Source organism: Acipenser ruthenus, chromosome 22 (genome assembly GCF_902713425.1).
Source record: "Acipenser ruthenus chromosome 22, fAciRut3.2 maternal haplotype, whole genome shotgun sequence".
Taxonomy (NCBI): domain Eukaryota; kingdom Metazoa; phylum Chordata; class Actinopteri; order Acipenseriformes; family Acipenseridae; genus Acipenser; species Acipenser ruthenus.
Window position 1 is genome coordinate 26,758,249 of NC_081210.1, and position 16,445 is coordinate 26,774,693.

The 16,445-nt window shown below is 38.3% G+C and overlaps 1 protein-coding gene across 2 annotated transcripts; it reads right to left on the minus strand.

Moving 5' to 3' along the window:
• Nucleotides 1-564: 564 nt before the first annotated feature.
• Nucleotides 565-8,857, minus strand: LOC117431341 (protein sprouty homolog 4-like). 2 transcript variants are annotated; one of them, XM_058996308.1, is made up of 2 exons: nt 8,751-8,857; nt 565-3,973 (listed from the first exon to the last, which is right to left on the minus strand). In XM_058996308.1, exon 2 carries the CDS (start codon nt 3,941-3,943, stop codon nt 2,999-3,001), a length of 945 nt encoding a protein of 314 aa, XP_058852291.1. In that variant the 5' UTR covers nt 3,944-3,973; nt 8,751-8,857; the 3' UTR covers nt 565-2,998. The 2 variants fall into 2 exon arrangements, with proteins under 2 accessions (XP_058852291.1, XP_033908050.3); XM_034052159.3 differs by lacking the exon at nt 8,751-8,857 and adding an exon at nt 6,527-6,759.
• Between the last annotated feature and the right edge of the window lie 7,588 nt (nt 8,858-16,445).

A 16,445-nucleotide genomic window follows, 5' to 3' on the forward strand; every position in this document is an offset into this window, starting at 1 on the left:
GGAGCTAAAGTATTGCCAAAAAGTCTGTAAAAAGTCTGTAACAACCTTATGTTTTTGTAATTACTAGGGAGACTAATATATTTTTGGCATTATGGAATCAGGGGTACACTACCTACATAACTTTTACCACTGAATATGAAAATTGATTTTTAATCTGTGAACCCATATTCTGAGGCTAACATCAAAAAGACACATTCTTAATACTGAGCTATCTTGTAAGCTTGTGAAACGTCACATTAAACATGATATTCTAACCTAATGTTTTCACTTGACTGAAGAAGCTGATGTATGCCTGTGTGACACAGTTTGGTGAATTTCTGAAGCACTTAATAAACTAGGTTTGGGTAAACAAATGTTTGAGTCAATAGAAGAATGCATATCCTTAGTTACTCACTCAGTGAAAAAAGACACAACACACTTTTTTATATTTAACAATATATATATATATTTCTAATTTCAATGTACATTCTGTTTTTGACATTTTTAGCTCTTCTTCACAAACAAACAATAGTAGGAATCTAAATAAATACTATATAAAATAGAACTTCAAAATAAATATATCTATAAAGGAAAACTTTGTGACAACTTTTTTTTTTTTTTTTTGTTACAGGACAAGAACTCAGCATAGCTTCTTTCTCAACATTTAATTTGCCAAGACAAACAAGGAATATCATATGCCACTTGCTAATTAGACTGGTGTGAATTAGCTTTGTTATACAATGATTTTCAAAGACCTGAAATGCTGTACAGTACGGAGTATTCTGGTGGGTGATGCAAATTGTATTTTTGCCACAGTTGTTGGAACATGTTACTAACTGGTACATGGAAGATATTATACTCTCATCAACAGTGTTCCCCTGTAAACCCATCGCTATGGAAACTGGAGGGGTGGGGGGGGTAAATCAAAGTTCACTGTTCCTTTGAATCCAGGAAGGGGAATACACAACCTTCCTATTACAAAAGATGAAAGGACTTCTATTTTAATGGATTCTTCCTTTTTTGGGTCAGCCTAAGACTTTTCAGATTTCAAGAAGTTATTTAATGCAGCTGTGTTTTGTCAATCAAGCCTGGGGTACTTGTCGAACTGCACTGGAAAAGTATGCAACAATAAAGGCAAAGAGGTCTGGAAATCAGCTGATCCGAGAAAACTGATTTTTTATTTGTTTAGCAGATTCCGTGAATATTAGGTTTCCGAGGTGAGGATTAGGCATGCTTCTTCCTTGGTAATGAGGCATGGAAAACATAAATAACAAGGTATTTTTTATGACCGAGCACAGTTTTTATGCAAGTGCTGCTGGAGAGGGAAAGACCGGTAATTTTTTTCCCCCAAAGCGTACCACCGAGCCAAAATACTCATTACACTGTACCATGCGATCTTACAGTACATTAAATTACTAAGTTAAAAATAAGCTTATAACATTTTTTCATTTAAAAAAATCTGTCTTTAAACTATATATACAACAAAAATACAACCTGCATAGGTCTTTTTTTCTTTTAAAGGGGCAAGAACAATTTTGTCCTTTAGTAGGGTTTTGAGCTGATTTTTTTGGCATCAACCATTCAAAGGAATAGCAAAACAGTGCACTGCCGCTTTAAATACTATTGCCTGATACATTCATATAACAGCACAGTGGTTTGTTTTTTTTCTCATGGTTGTCTCTGCTTTGTGCAAGTACACAAGTACAAACATTATCATATATAAACAGCAGGGGCCAGCTAGGGGGTTAGAAATCTACTGACACAACATTCCCTTCTGCTGAATCAGATCACCCTGCAGAAAGGACACTGTACCTTTAAGAGCAATTTGATCACTTTTGAGTGCACACAAAAATATCCCTTAAATAGAATTTAGCAAAATACTCCTTAGGCTTTAACCCCTGAATATAAACAATAAAATAGACTTTTGAAAAAAAAAAAACATATTTACAGTAACATAGACACCTATTATTATTATTATTATTATTATTATTATTATTATTATTATACAAGACAGGTACAGTTGAGCAGCAAGAATATAATATTATGCTTGGCAATGCAATACAGGATGGTCAAATGTAAAAAACACATTTTTACCATGTCTGTTATACTGTGCTTTTTTCTGTAGTGTTACCTGGATTTCTTAATGTTGTGCACCTTTTTGGGGAAATGCAAAATGAAAAAGCGTTGTGTTCATAGATGCTTGTTTAGTAAGACCCTTGTTAATGCAACACTGCGCATGAGAACTAGATAAACTGATCCCTGAGGAGCTCCTTCATATCGAAATGCAGGAGCGGCACAGAAAACCAGGCTTGCGTGTTAATAACAGGTTCACACTAAAAAAGGGCTTACCACACACCTTTACAAAACAAAGGTCTTTGGGAAATTGTTAGAAGGAGTTGTGGTGAGGACGAATGAGTGTGATGAGAAGTGACTCACACAAGTTGAAACCAGAGACATTATTTAAATGTCAGGTGGGTGACATTGAGTGGGCTTGAATCTGTTCATTTTCACACAATTCACTCCTGACAGATTGTTAATGTTCCCTTTTCCCCATTTGCTTCTTCTTCTTTGTTAAGGAATGTGGAATTCACCCAACTGGCTGTGGAATTAATACTAATGAAACAGGGGGTAGTGAGTGAAACCCCTTTGCCTTCCCCAGCCTGCTTTACATTGCGTTGCCTGCGGAGGAAAGGAAATGTAAAGCTTTGTGGGTTGTATTTTTTTTTTTCATTTCCACATTGAACCTCATCGAAGCAGAGCCTGTGTTGTTGACCCATAAACTTTAAAATTGTACAAAGTGTGCCTTTAGCCATGCGCTTGTGTTGAACAAGATTTTAGGCATCTGAGCCAAGAGTCCTTATAATTTAGCATAATATTACCTTCACTAAAAAGTGAGGGAGTTTAACCCTAAGTACCAGAATTGCTGTTATCCAACTATACTGGCTTGACGCTTTCAGAAATGAGTGGGGGATTAAGAACTCTTCACAATTCAACACACAAAGAAAAAGCACATGTCATATCAGGATGGTTTTCCCTGGCTGCCTGCTTTAACCTCCATTGCTTTGCAGGCTTTTGAGTCCTTGCAACGGCAGCCGGGGCGGCTGGTTCTGTCGTAGCACTTCTGCGACAGTTTGAGGCAGCCCATCGCTGGCAGGTAGCACACAAGGCAGGGCAGCACCAGAGACATGGCCCCCATGAAGGACCAGCGGGCACAGCAGTTGGAATGGGAGCAGGAGCAGGGGCGGTCGGCGCAGGAGCCTTCGTCGTCTTCATCCGTGGTGCAATGGTAAAATATTCCCTTGACGAGGCACATGCACGTGGCGGAGTCCACCAGGGTCTGGGCTGAGCACAGGCACTCCTGGTTGAACACCCAACAGGAGGGTAAGGCCCTGGGAAGCGTACATTCTGTGCACTTGCATTTCCCACATTCCTCACAGCGCAGCATGTGCTGCTTGCTGCTCTCCAGGGTCACGGCCCCCTTGAGATCTAAGGGCTTGGAGTTCAAAGGCTTGGGCTGCATGCTGACAGTCCTGTGGGAGGTCTGGTCAGCCACCGGGGGAGGGGCTGCGTGGTCCAGTAGCCTCTGATCCGATGAGGTGCTACTGCCGCTGCTAATGGAACTGGGGCGGCCGCTGAACGATATCCACGGGTGAGTGATGTCGTGGTGGTCGCACCTCTGCGTGTGTGGGTGGTGGCTTTGGTGGTGGTGACTGATCAGGAGGGATTCATGGGCCCCTCTGAGCGGCTTCTGATTGGCTGGCCGTTGCGCCACCACCGGACAGTCAATGTAATCGTTCTCAATGTGGGTCGTCTTCATCTGGTCAATGGGCAAGATGGTCAGGGGGTGCTGCAGCCGGCCATAGGGCACCCGGCCATCTAGTAAAGGCTGTACCATAACCGAAGAAGAAACTCCAGAGATGTGGTGTGGAATCCTGGGCTCCATCTGCAGCTGCTTGTCCTTCATATATCACACAGTGTAGAGCATTTAAAATCCCTGTAAACACAAGGACAAAGAACACATGTTATTGTCATATTCCAGAGCAGTGAAGAAAGAATCCCAGGTAACAGCACTACGCTCTGTTTGTATAAGGGGTGCAAACATTGTCATAGAAGCAGAGATTAGCAAGACACGATGGCAATGCAATACCTACTGATTTCACATGCCAACAGAGGAGGATTGGAGCTGCAGAGCAGTGGAGGAAATGTTATTCCACAACTAATTAAGGTCACTTAACACTGATTACGGTTGAATTCATAACAGATAACGCAGACCAGAGTCTAGTTCATAGAACTGCCCGCCCATTTCCCTACACTTAGCCACACAGACATTTTTGTTATTCCTGTATATTGCTTTCAAGTCTACAAATACATCTTTAGAATTCTGAATTCCACTTAATTCCAGAGTTAGGATTATTAAGATTATACGTTTCCTATCTGTGTGGTGAAATGTCCTGAAGGGATTCTTGCAAAGGGTTAAATAAAATAAAATCCTGTTTGGCAGAAGTAGGAAGCAAAGGTGACATGAGCGGCATAAAAGCATGGGTTGATACCATATTACATTAATTACAAAACCCTCAATGAATTGAGAATAAAAGCAGGAATCACAATGCACGCTCCTGGGTAGACTGTCGTTTGTACTACTGTTTGGGAATAATTGGGTAAAACTTTAACTCGTACTTTTTAAAAAACTTTTTTTTATTGTAGTATTTTATTATTAAATACATGAAACTTTAAAAAAATGAAATGCAATGGCACTGATTTTAGACACTGGTTGTGACGTAAATTACAGCTCTAAAACAAAACATTTAAACTGGGAAAATGAGTCTTGTTTTCCATGAAAAGTGCCCACAGCAGGAGAATTAATTTTGATTTGGAAGGCCGATGAAGCGATTATAAAAATAGAGATAAGATGCAACTAAGATAACCCGAAGTTACAAAAAAAAAAAAAAAAAAAAAAAAAAAAAACTGTAAAAACTGCAAAAACTCATACATGATGTTTTGTGTTAACTGGTAAATTCAATTAAATCAATATGTTGACCTCTGTGGTCAAAAAGAGGAAACGGATCCGAGTGAAGAAAAAAAATTAATTGTTTCTTAATACACTTGTATTTCCACCACTGTCTGCAAGCTGTTACAAAATAAACGTTTTATTTTTTTTCTGTACAATATATATATATATATATATATATATATATATATATATATATATATATATATATATATATATATATAATGTGTGTGTGTGTCTGTTACTTTTTTTAATAATTTGCCATTTTAAGCATGATATAATAAAGTATAATGTTAACAGGAAAAGTTTTTTTTTTTTTTTAGATGTACATACATTTGATTAAAAGAATATCGCCACAACAACCAATTCTAAATATCTGAAATTGATGTTCGCGACACAAGGCAATCCAGCTGCCAAAAAAAAAGAAAGAAAAGAAAAGAAAAAAAGAAAAAAACAATCCTGGAGAAAACTCCTATCATACTAATACCTGTATCAATATATCGAATGAATGGCGATTTCGTATAACATGTATTAATATAACAATCTAAAGCAAAAGAAAAAAAAAAAAAAGAATCACAATATATGGTATCTCGTGGAGCTTTCATTTGCATGAACCTAGACTAATCTCTACCTAATTATATGCGGACTAAAATAAAATGGGTTTGATTGAATATACCTATATATTGGATTGACCCGCTTTCCATTCACATATTCTATTAAAATAATGATTTATTTTCATCGCAATGACGTTTTTGCGAAAATGTCAGTGCCAACTGTGACGGCCGAATGTAACCTCGCCATTCTCCTTCAGAGCTCACGTACGCTACAAATACACTGTCTGTAAAACACAGTACCAGCAAACGGAGTCATTCCTAAATAAGAATGCGTATTTACCCTGATCGGATTTTTATCGTTACAGAGAAAACACATTTACGGGAGGCAATGCTTTACCATCAAAAGAAGCTCCTTGCAGAATGAACCTGCCCGTTTGACGCGCACGCTGTTGATTTAAATCACATCTCATTTATTGGCGTTTTCTTATTCTTATTTGTTTTAAAAATCTGAGGTTTGCAGACGTATGAGAGAGACACGATCATCTGATCTGTGCTTTATAATAAGTAAATGGGAATATCACGCAATGTTAACCACAGCAGAATGCAAATGGTGCAGCAGGTCATACGCGCACCGAAACTGCATTCGCATTCCCAGCACTAGCAATCTCCGTACTGGAATTTTAAAATTTAATTTGACACCAGAATTCAAAAAAAGAGAACCACACGGGTGTAGACAAACGTAGAATGTACTATTATTCGACAGTATTGATGTTTAGAATGTAAATTATATTAAAAAGGTATAAATCAACACTTTGCAAAATACAGTAACAATACAATTGAGCTTGTTTTCATATTCCCACAATTGAAATCAATGTCCATGTACCCAGACGCAACGGAACATCGAAGCAGAAATCCCAGCCTTGACCTAAAATTATCCTGCGTATAGACTATGGTACAAAAAAAAACGATAAAAAGCAATACTTACTTTATTTAGAAAAACAAAACATGTCCTTAATTTCCAATGGGTGTAATCAGTATTCCAAAGATATAGGTAATGGTATAGAAAAAACACCAAAAATAGAAATCCGTGCTAAGAGTCGTCTCGAACTGCAGTGCAGCGGGGACACAGGGTTTTTGCTACGATGTTGCAACTGCTTGTGAAAATGGCTTTTTTATGAATGGGAGGGTTAGAACGGTACTGCGCAGGTGCATTGCCAGCTTTTTTGTGAATGGGAGGGCATACAGCGTTTCAGCGCGCAAGTGCGGGGGCCACAACTTTATGAATGGGAGGACTTAGAAATAGTCTGCGCAAGCGTGATGTTAACATTTCATGAATGGAAGGATTGGGAGCTTTCCTTCACAAGGGCAATGAGGATTACATGAATGGGGCAGCTATGTACCTCACGCCACACTATTTATTGATTTATTCAGCCATTCATTCAACTACAGCGAATCCTTTGACTTGCAAAAATGAACATTCATTTCCGCATTAGAAAATCCTATTCCATTTTTTTATTTAGCTGGTCGCAATTCAAATAATAAAATAACAGAACATGAATTTGAGTCTGTAGGCTATATATTATAATATATGTAGCCTGCGTATGCGTGCATGCGTCTTTTATTGCTTTGCTCTTCATATTTTTCAAACAAATATGTTGTACTTGTCACAATAAAACATTGAATGGCCTCTATATGGTGCTAGAATTGTTATCAACCTTAAAAAGAGACAAAACGTGATTATCACCAGATGCTGATAGGCACCACTGTGTTCTACTATACAGCATCGATGCAACATTGAGCTCATTTTAACAAACCTAAAGGAGTTCGTCATCAAATGCATTGCTAACATTCTGAATTCATGAACGTCGAATTGGCTGCATTCTTTTTCTGGTTGTCATTCAAAGGAAGCAAAGCAGTGACTGTATGAAAGCGTGTCCTTCTGGTGTGCTCACTGAAGGAGACGTGTCGTCTGTGACGAAATACAATGACCTGATTCTCAGAGAAACGCTTCTCTGTTCTGCATTTGAAAAGCAGACGGCGCAAATCGATCGGGCTGCTGATTTCGAGTTAAGGTAGAATTCAATATTAGCGGAAGCAGTCCGTCTGTCAAATGCACTCAGTCAGCACTAATGTGGCTATACATCATTAGACAACCTTTAACAGAAATGCAAGCCTTGACTAAAACGATTGCAGGCCTTATATTTTATACGCACATTACAAAACTGAGCTGAAAGCAAATCTCAAATTCAATGTGGTTAGCGCACAGGGACAACAGAACCCTGGGTTCGAATCAGTTTGACCTTTTGGCTCCTGTGCCTCAGTGATGCTATCTATAAAACGATAAAAACCCAACACGAGCAGGAACCTAATGGGAATTATCTGCTGCATGTCAATAGGGCTGTCCGTTTTCAAGTGCCACCGTTTCGACTACAAAATGGTAGGGAATAATACAAAATGCGTAAAAACTCGAATAAAAAGTACGCGTTTTAATGTATTTAATAAGACTGAGTTATAATCACAAAACAGTAGTGTCATATGTATTCGGTTCCATTTGTTCCAAGCCAGTTATATTGCTTCATGAAAGCCAGAGCACACCGCGAAACTGGCAGGCATCGACTGAGCGCATCACAAAAGAACAGGATGGTGTTGATTTGTAACTTAACCACAGAGAGGAAATGATTGTAAATTTCCTTTAAAACAACCCACTGTTTGCCCTTCCCCCCCACGGATTTTTTCCCCAATTTTTTTTAGGAAGGAGGTAAGGCTTTATAAATAAGCAATGTAATAATGAGCATTGATTAAACATAAATAAATAAAATTAAAAATCACAAGTGACCTAAAAAGATAAACAGCTTGTAACAATGAATCCCATTCGATAATAATACAACTCACACTATAGTAGCCGATTTGTCTTTTTACAATATTTTACAGTACATTTAAAACTATTTAAAAACATGCCAAATGAACAGCGCATATATTCTTGAATTAGTCCAACCTTTTATCAATTAAAACGTTTTAATGTAGGAATCGTACAGATGGAGTACAAGTGTAGTAATCATGGTAAAGGATAAACGACAATAGCACGAATAAAGCTTCAAATTCAACCTGGCAAAAAAAAAATGTGTAAGAGCAATATCCAAAGCTAAACCAGAAGCGTAGAGCGTAGACATGTTTTAATCTGAAAAGAAGCTAAACACACGGCAGCTTACCCCAATAATATGTGTTGTGGCAGGGCACGGTGTCGCTGTTAGTACAGTATAGGACCCCAGTGTAATTCCCTCGGGTTGTAGGAAAGCGAGTTTAGATTGAGACAAACCTCCTGAACTGACCCAGACTGTCCTTCTGTCTTGCTTTTTGACCCTGTTATTTGTGTGAGGCGTCTGTCAATCACTCCCCGAATCAGGAATGGGTGGATGTGAAGTCCCTGGGAGGAGTGTGCTTCACGAGCACAAGAGGTATTAAAGAAAGCAGACACGTGACTTATTGTCTTGAATGCACGCTCATTTATCAATACTCCTGTTGATACATATCCACATAATTAAACGTTACTAACTATAGTTTAATGTCTGTATCCCATTCCCCCTTGCTTTGAATATGGCACTAGGAACGTTAGATAACCTTATCAATGTTTAATGATCATGGTAAAATGATAAAGTGTTGGATCAGCCTTAGCAAAGCTGTAGCATAATAATAATAATAATAATAATAATAATAATAATAATAATAATAAAACTAAGATGGAAAAGTTACCATTTACCGTTGAGATGCATTGTGATATTCTGGAATAAACATTCAAAAGTATTTAAACTGAGAGATTTTTACATTCCGCTGTGAATCAAACGCACACGAATCATTGGGCTAGGAAGTACAGCGCAGAATTGTTTCACGCTGAAAAAGTAACACTTAATAAAATATCGATGCCCCGTTTGATAAACACTTCCACACCTCCAGATCAAGCGAGCGTCATCAGATATGTGAGAGGGCAGTGACAAGATACACAGCAACTAATACTGAACACATCCAGGACAGGAAGGGCGTGGGAAGACACGGGATTGGAAGCGAGACAAATGCAATTAAAATCGAAGTTTTTCTGAACTCATCTGCAATATATTATTTTAATAATTCTAATGAATTACTGTCATTATATGTCTCAGAATATTGCAAAATACATAATAAATGTTTTGAATAACGTTTAATGTTACTCTCTCTCTCTCTCTCTCTCTCTCTCTCTCTCTCGTAACATATTTTCATCTGGGAAATATTAAGCAGTGATAGCACGTGACTTTAGTACTATAGAGTTCTTTATGAATATAGGCATATCTTGTGCTATATTTTCACTCTAGGCCAGACTGGACATGATCTAAACGTTCTTACCTATATGTACAATTTGGTATAGTTCCTATACAACTATAGGCCTACGTGGACTGGTAAAACGTTTATTTACTTGACTTGGGTCCCCTATAGTTTTACTCACAGTCTTTTATTTTCACCTCTGACTGCTTCAAAAGAGTTTTAGTGACCTAACCAAATTCTATTAACCAAAGTTTGGTCTAAAACAGAAATCAGACCTGTGCTTTTGTTAAAAGGTTACAGGTTAACTCAGAGGTTAAATCAACAACTTGATTGAAATGTATTCAAAAAAAAAAAAAAAAAAAAAATCTAGCGACATCAGAACTTCAATGAGGGGGTTCAAATCGGACTGCCCCCTCCCTCGTTTTTGCGCTTTATGCAACATTTTTTTTTCACAGTCAATGAACAGCGATTGGAAATGGGATTAGCACTTGGGGAAACAGTGCCTTGTGCAGCAGGAACCGTCATCAAAGGCGTGGATAGCTCTTCAGCTGTTTGTTTGTTTTTCAGTCTGAATAATCCTTTGTAGCCGATATGTTTTTTTCTCACCACTCACACTAGTGATGCACAGTACGCCTCAATGCAGATGGGCGTCACGATGATACATAATTGCTCATATCTTAAAGTTAGCTTCCGTCTTGTTTGTTTTCCTGCAGCTGTCTGTCTCCCTGGTATGTGCCAGAGCTAAACATGGGACCTTTTAGCATTTCCCAGCCAAGTATAAATCCACGTAATAATTATATATTATATTCCGCATTTATTTATCATGAGCATGAGGGCACTTAACAATATTTGCGAGTTTGACCTTTGGGTGCTCTACAAAAACATCTGTAGGTTTCACAAAGCATACCTTAGCTCCACAGCACCCCAAACACACATCACGCTGGGATGTTGGTGGATGAGGTGACCATGTTTAATCCTCAGATTCTTACTCTACTGTCTTCACTTTTTATATTTTACAGTATAGGAAAGCAAATACAAATCCTGTGACTCTCGAGTTTTGTTTTCACGCATCGTCTCACGTAATTCACACATATGAAAGCGCTTTTACAACAGGTTTGCGAATCTCCCTTTCTTCAGAAACACGGGTTCTGCCAAAAGACGCTCTTATTGCATGGCTTCCATTGCTCACTGCTTTGAAGAGCGTGAATCGTGAGCGAGACAAATATCCAGTTTTATTTTTTGTAGTTTATCACTGTCCTTTATCTTGTGTAATTTTTTTTTTACCATTCTTTGTAATAATTTATAAACTCGAAATTATGTTAGACAACACTGGATAAGAGGGAACATCAGTTAATCGAGATGCATGGGGGGGGGGGGAGGTCATTCAATTTCATACAATAATATTTTATTAACATTCAAATACAATGACAAAAAAAAATTATGATGCATAAGCAATTTACAATTGCTACATGAACAGTAACTTAAAGTACATATTCTATAACTGGATAATACACCTATTGCTAAATTTAATACAGACCCTTGATATCCCCAGTGACCTTCCCTATTTTCCCTAACCCGACCCCTATCACTAACTCTAAGAATTTACACTTTACAAATTCCAGCAAGAAATGGCAATGATGTATGTCTGGCACTTGGCGTTTTATCTTAACATCGAACTGAAATACAACTGCCCTGAAGAGGCTGGAGGAAATATGTTTTCCAAATGTTCAAAATAAAAATCAGCCAAAAACAATACAGAATGCTTTAGTTATTTTTGTGGAATGGAATGTTTTAACATAAAACTGGAGATGACCACAGTTACTGTACTTAAAAAAAACCCCCAAAAAACAACAAAAAAAAAAACGCATGCAAGACAAGAGGGAGAGGAGACATGTTATTTCAGGCCCCTGCACCTGGTCTTGAATCTATTTCCTCTCTCTCTGCAGGGTTCAGAAGCAGCACAAACAGTCTCAGAGGCCTGGCTGCTTAAACTGTTACAGCTAAGACACAGCAACATGAGCAGACTAGTGTTTGCATCCAGGCTAAGGATCACATCAGTCAGTGGTAAAACCATCAGAGAGGGATTCATTAGTGGTGTGTCCCTGTGTTGCACGCCATGGAACCAAAACAGCATCACTTTATTTGTCCAATAGATTTTGTCCATTGTACTAAAGCTTTGCTTCTCTGTGGAGATTGATTGACCCTGTCCTTGTGAGAGCCTAATTCACTCAGGATCCAAGGTGTTATGGCCGCAGGCTATCCAGAAAACACATGCAGGTGCTGGAGCAGAAAAGGTGAGAATGTCCTTTGTCTGATCCCCCATACGACACCCTTCCAGTGCAATGAATTAGAGTAAAGGGAGTCAGCAGTGTATGAAGATGGGTATTCTACATGCGTGTAATTAGCCAATCTGAAAGCAAACAACAGGATGGGTGGGGCTGGGCACAAATGTGATGCAAACACAAACTGTGGATTGCTGCTAAATCAATTAGCTCTATTGACACCATGCTTTTTATGTTACGTTCTGACACTATAAAAATAGATTACAAATGGCCTTTATCACATATAAAAGTACTTTTAATTGTTATGCCTCTGTCTTTCTAGAGGTTTACCTTGTAGTATGTATTTTAATAGTTAGTTCTTTATACTGTATGTAGCCATAGAGACAAATATTATGAAAAGTACTGTATGTATGATCTGAGATATGGACTTTAAATATGGATTTACTGAATGCATCAACTTTAACCCCCAGTGCTCTTCATGGACATGTTCCAAAATGGAACATGTCCATATCTCATTGAACATTGTTTTCCAAGACGTTTCTTCCAACCCCATGGTGGTGTGTAGAAAATGAAGCCTGTGGAGGGAATGTGACCTCTGCTCTTTCTCTGGGATCACTGGTGTCCAATGAGGAGACAGGACCTCAGCTGAACTCCCATCCCAAAGGAAGACTTCTATTGGAGCATGCCCACTTTAATAGGGGTCAGCTTCTATTCACAGAAAGCACATTCTGTCAATTCCACTTGCCATAGAACACACATTATGCGCATTCCATACACGATGCATACAAGTTCCCACCACATACATAAATCAAAATGAAAATGAAAACATAAAAGGTCCACACCAGTGTTCATTAATCACTGGTGTGACAGCAAATACATTGACCTTCTATGAATTTGCCAGCGCTTAAATATTTTATGTGTACAGACCAAACAATGGTCAAAGTAATGCTGAACAATAGGAACTGTAATTGAGAGTTATGGTTAGGCTTGTCCACTGGAGGTCTATTTTTTTCTTTGCAAAGGGTTTTCTACTAGATGAAGAACTACAGTCCATATGAATTGTATCATATTAGTTCAACGGACCAAAATCAGTGTCTGTTGAGAAATATAGTAGTTTTCCACATAATATTTTCATAATAATTGTCATCTTAAAGGCAATGTTGAAAAAACTGTTAGGCAAGTTAATGTGGCAATAGTTTACTATAGGGTACATATACTATTGACAACTTAAGGAATACCTTAAGTGAGATCAACAACAACAGGAGGCTGTATGGTCCAGTGGTTAAAGAAAAGGGCTTATAACCAGGAGGTCCCCGGTTCAAATCCCACCTTAACCACTGACTCATTGTGTGACCCTGAGCAAGTCACTTAACCTCCTTGTGCTCTGTCTTTCGGGTGAGACATAGTTGTAAGTGACTCTGCAGCTAATGCATAGTTCACAAACCCTAGTCTATGTAAGTCGCCTTGGATAAAGGCGTCTGCTAAATAAACAAATAATAATAACAATGTAATTAAATTTAGCTGCACAAGTTCAATGGTTTCACAGCTTGTAGCCCCTAAACAAATGCAAACCTCAACAAATACAATACTCAAAGAATAACAGCTGGTGTCTTCATACCGGAAATAAAAGGAAACAAGATTGGAAAGTAATGCTTTGCTAATGAGACATGATGACCTTGAATAATTTCACATCCCCAAACCGCCACTGCCGTTCTAAAGCTATAACCGAAGAAGCAGACTGCTTCACTGGCTTAGATGAAGCAGAAAAGGAGCACTGGCAGTCTGCTTGCTTAGACTAAGCAGAAAAGGAGCGTTGTTAATGAATCGAGCACGGAACTTGTTCAAAGCTCTGAGCATTGAAAAAAACTAATTTTAACAGCAGCCAGCCGACAAAACTGCTATCTTTAATAACTGTAGAAAAATGCTATAGTTATTCATGGAAAAAATCCACATTTATAATAGCCCTAATTTTACAGAAATATGCATACTGTAGTATTTTTCAATACTACCATTATAGTATTTTGTGTATTTTTTTAATGACATGTTTTTCACTGAGTAGGCAATTCTGTTATTTAATAAATATGAAATATACACTATAGTCATATATACTGTTCAATAGAAATAAAGTGGATGTGCATTAGGATTATGTTGTGTGGATTCAAACAAACTGCTTGTCTTAATTATCAGATTAAAGGGACTAACAGCAAGTGGTGATATAAAAAAAGCCTCAGTCTAATACATACTCTCTCATCATCTTTACTCTGGAGTAAGCAGCCCTTTGATCGAGGGCTAATGAGCTGCCAATGCTGGCTTATGGGCTACTTCCCGTAGCCAGCTGGGGGCCTGTGACTTCAGACACCTGCAATAACAAACGCAGGAACACCAGCGACCATCGTGAAGGCATTGCACCTCCGTGGTATCTAACTTTATTAGGGGACGCCATACGGAATCACTGATAGTTTACACAGAAGGATGGCAATGGCTTTTCATGTTTAAGCCATTTAAGAATCACAGGCCAATGGGCCCGGTGGGGTTACAAACCATTTAACTGCAGGTGAGAAAATTCAATACACTGCTGTGGACTCTAGGCACAGGTACAGTGGCGAGTCATTGATCTACAGTAAATTACTGTGCTGACAAACACTGTGATAAATATCCCCACACACGCTCAGAGATTACTGAAGCTCACTTTCCTGCATTAAAATATGTAAAACAATTGAATTCACAAATGTTTGTTTGTTATCCAACCTAGTCCATCATCCCTTAAATACATTTTACTGATTTGTATAAACATCTCAATAAACAGACTAAACTGAAACCTTTTAGGCTTAGCAGACTTTTTAGATATATTTCTACAGGTATATCAAATATGTTATGCAATTCTACTATAATATTCTAATATGAACTACAAGCACTTGGCACATAATTATATGTTTGTGAGGATGAAACTCCACACATTAATGTGTTTAACAGTATGTTTTTATCTCAATCATATAAGAATAGTGAAGCCACAGTATACCTAATGTACCTGAAGTGTATCCAACTTTTTGTTTTTAACAGCCTTTGAGTTTAGAAAAGTTAGTTGAAAGCATATTAACTCTTTATGGAAGTAAATGAGCAGAATAGCATGAGTTAAGGCATGAATACTTTGTGACAAAATCTGAGATAATTTCAAATACAGTTGTTACAAGAAAATGCAGTTTTCCCCCTCAGATTTTCCAGTGATAGCCCACACAAATGTCAAAGTTAAATGTTTTCAGAGAACACATGACTCAAATCGACCCCTATTTTATTGCTGCTGAGGTCAGGGTAACTTTGTCCAGGCTAATTACAATTTGGTGTGATTGACCAGTATTGTATAACACTAGCGTGAGAGGCTAATGCACTTATTAACCTCCTCCCCATTCCTGGGTGCTATGGGCCAGAGCCTTTACTAGAGCCGAGCAATGGAAGAATTCAGTTCTCTTCACAATGTCAGGTTGGACAAGCCTGGGAAACTCAGGATACAACCTGTCCCTTTATTGAGAGGAGCTTGGGGAGAAGTGGGTATTTCAGTAACAGGGCCTTTGAAGGCTGTAACGGCAGAGCTAACTGTATGATACGGGACACTTCCGCTCCTGAATGGGCTCCGTGACACATGACACCTGCAACAACAAGCACAGTCCCGGTTACACGCCACAGTGGCAAATCCCCTCCTTGCTGTTTCTTATGAAGAGCTGCCAAGTCAGGCCCGGTCGCCAGGTTAGCACTTTAGAACGCCTCTGCTTATCCTTGTGACCTTTTGATAGAATGTTTGAAAGTGCTTCTTTAGCGATTTATGAACGGGTTGACATAAAAAAAACATGTGGCAGTCACCAGTTACAATGGTTGTATTTAACTAGGAATATATCCTATCCAGATGTCCCCTTCATTGTTTCTCTTGCTCCTTGTACATTACTGGTGATACCTTTGTCAGCTATTCCATTGAAATAATAATAACTAGGAAAATGAACATAGAATTTATTCAACAATACCAATTCAACATATAATGAAATAACAAATAGGATGTTTTTTTCCAGTTATCCAAAATCAGAGAGATCTAAAATGTATAGAGATTTCAGAAGATGCTTGTCACATTATAAAATAAGTGGATTGTATAATAAAAAGGTGATGGATGTCTCCTGGAGATTTACAGAGGGACTAGGCATTGTATCTGTGTTTACATGATGCAGTAATCCTTCGGAACATGAGACCCACTTGTGACCTGTTGAGAACAGGGACTGGTAAGGCCCTACGTTTATGTTGTCCTTAAGCTACATGTGGAGGTAGCTGGGTCTCTGGGGAGGTAGT

Excerpts from the sequence above, each read along its gene's own strand:
- LOC117431341 (XM_058996308.1), bottom strand. The coding sequence starts at position 3,943 with ATGAAGGACAAGCAGCTGCAGATGGAGCCCAGGATTCCACACCACATC.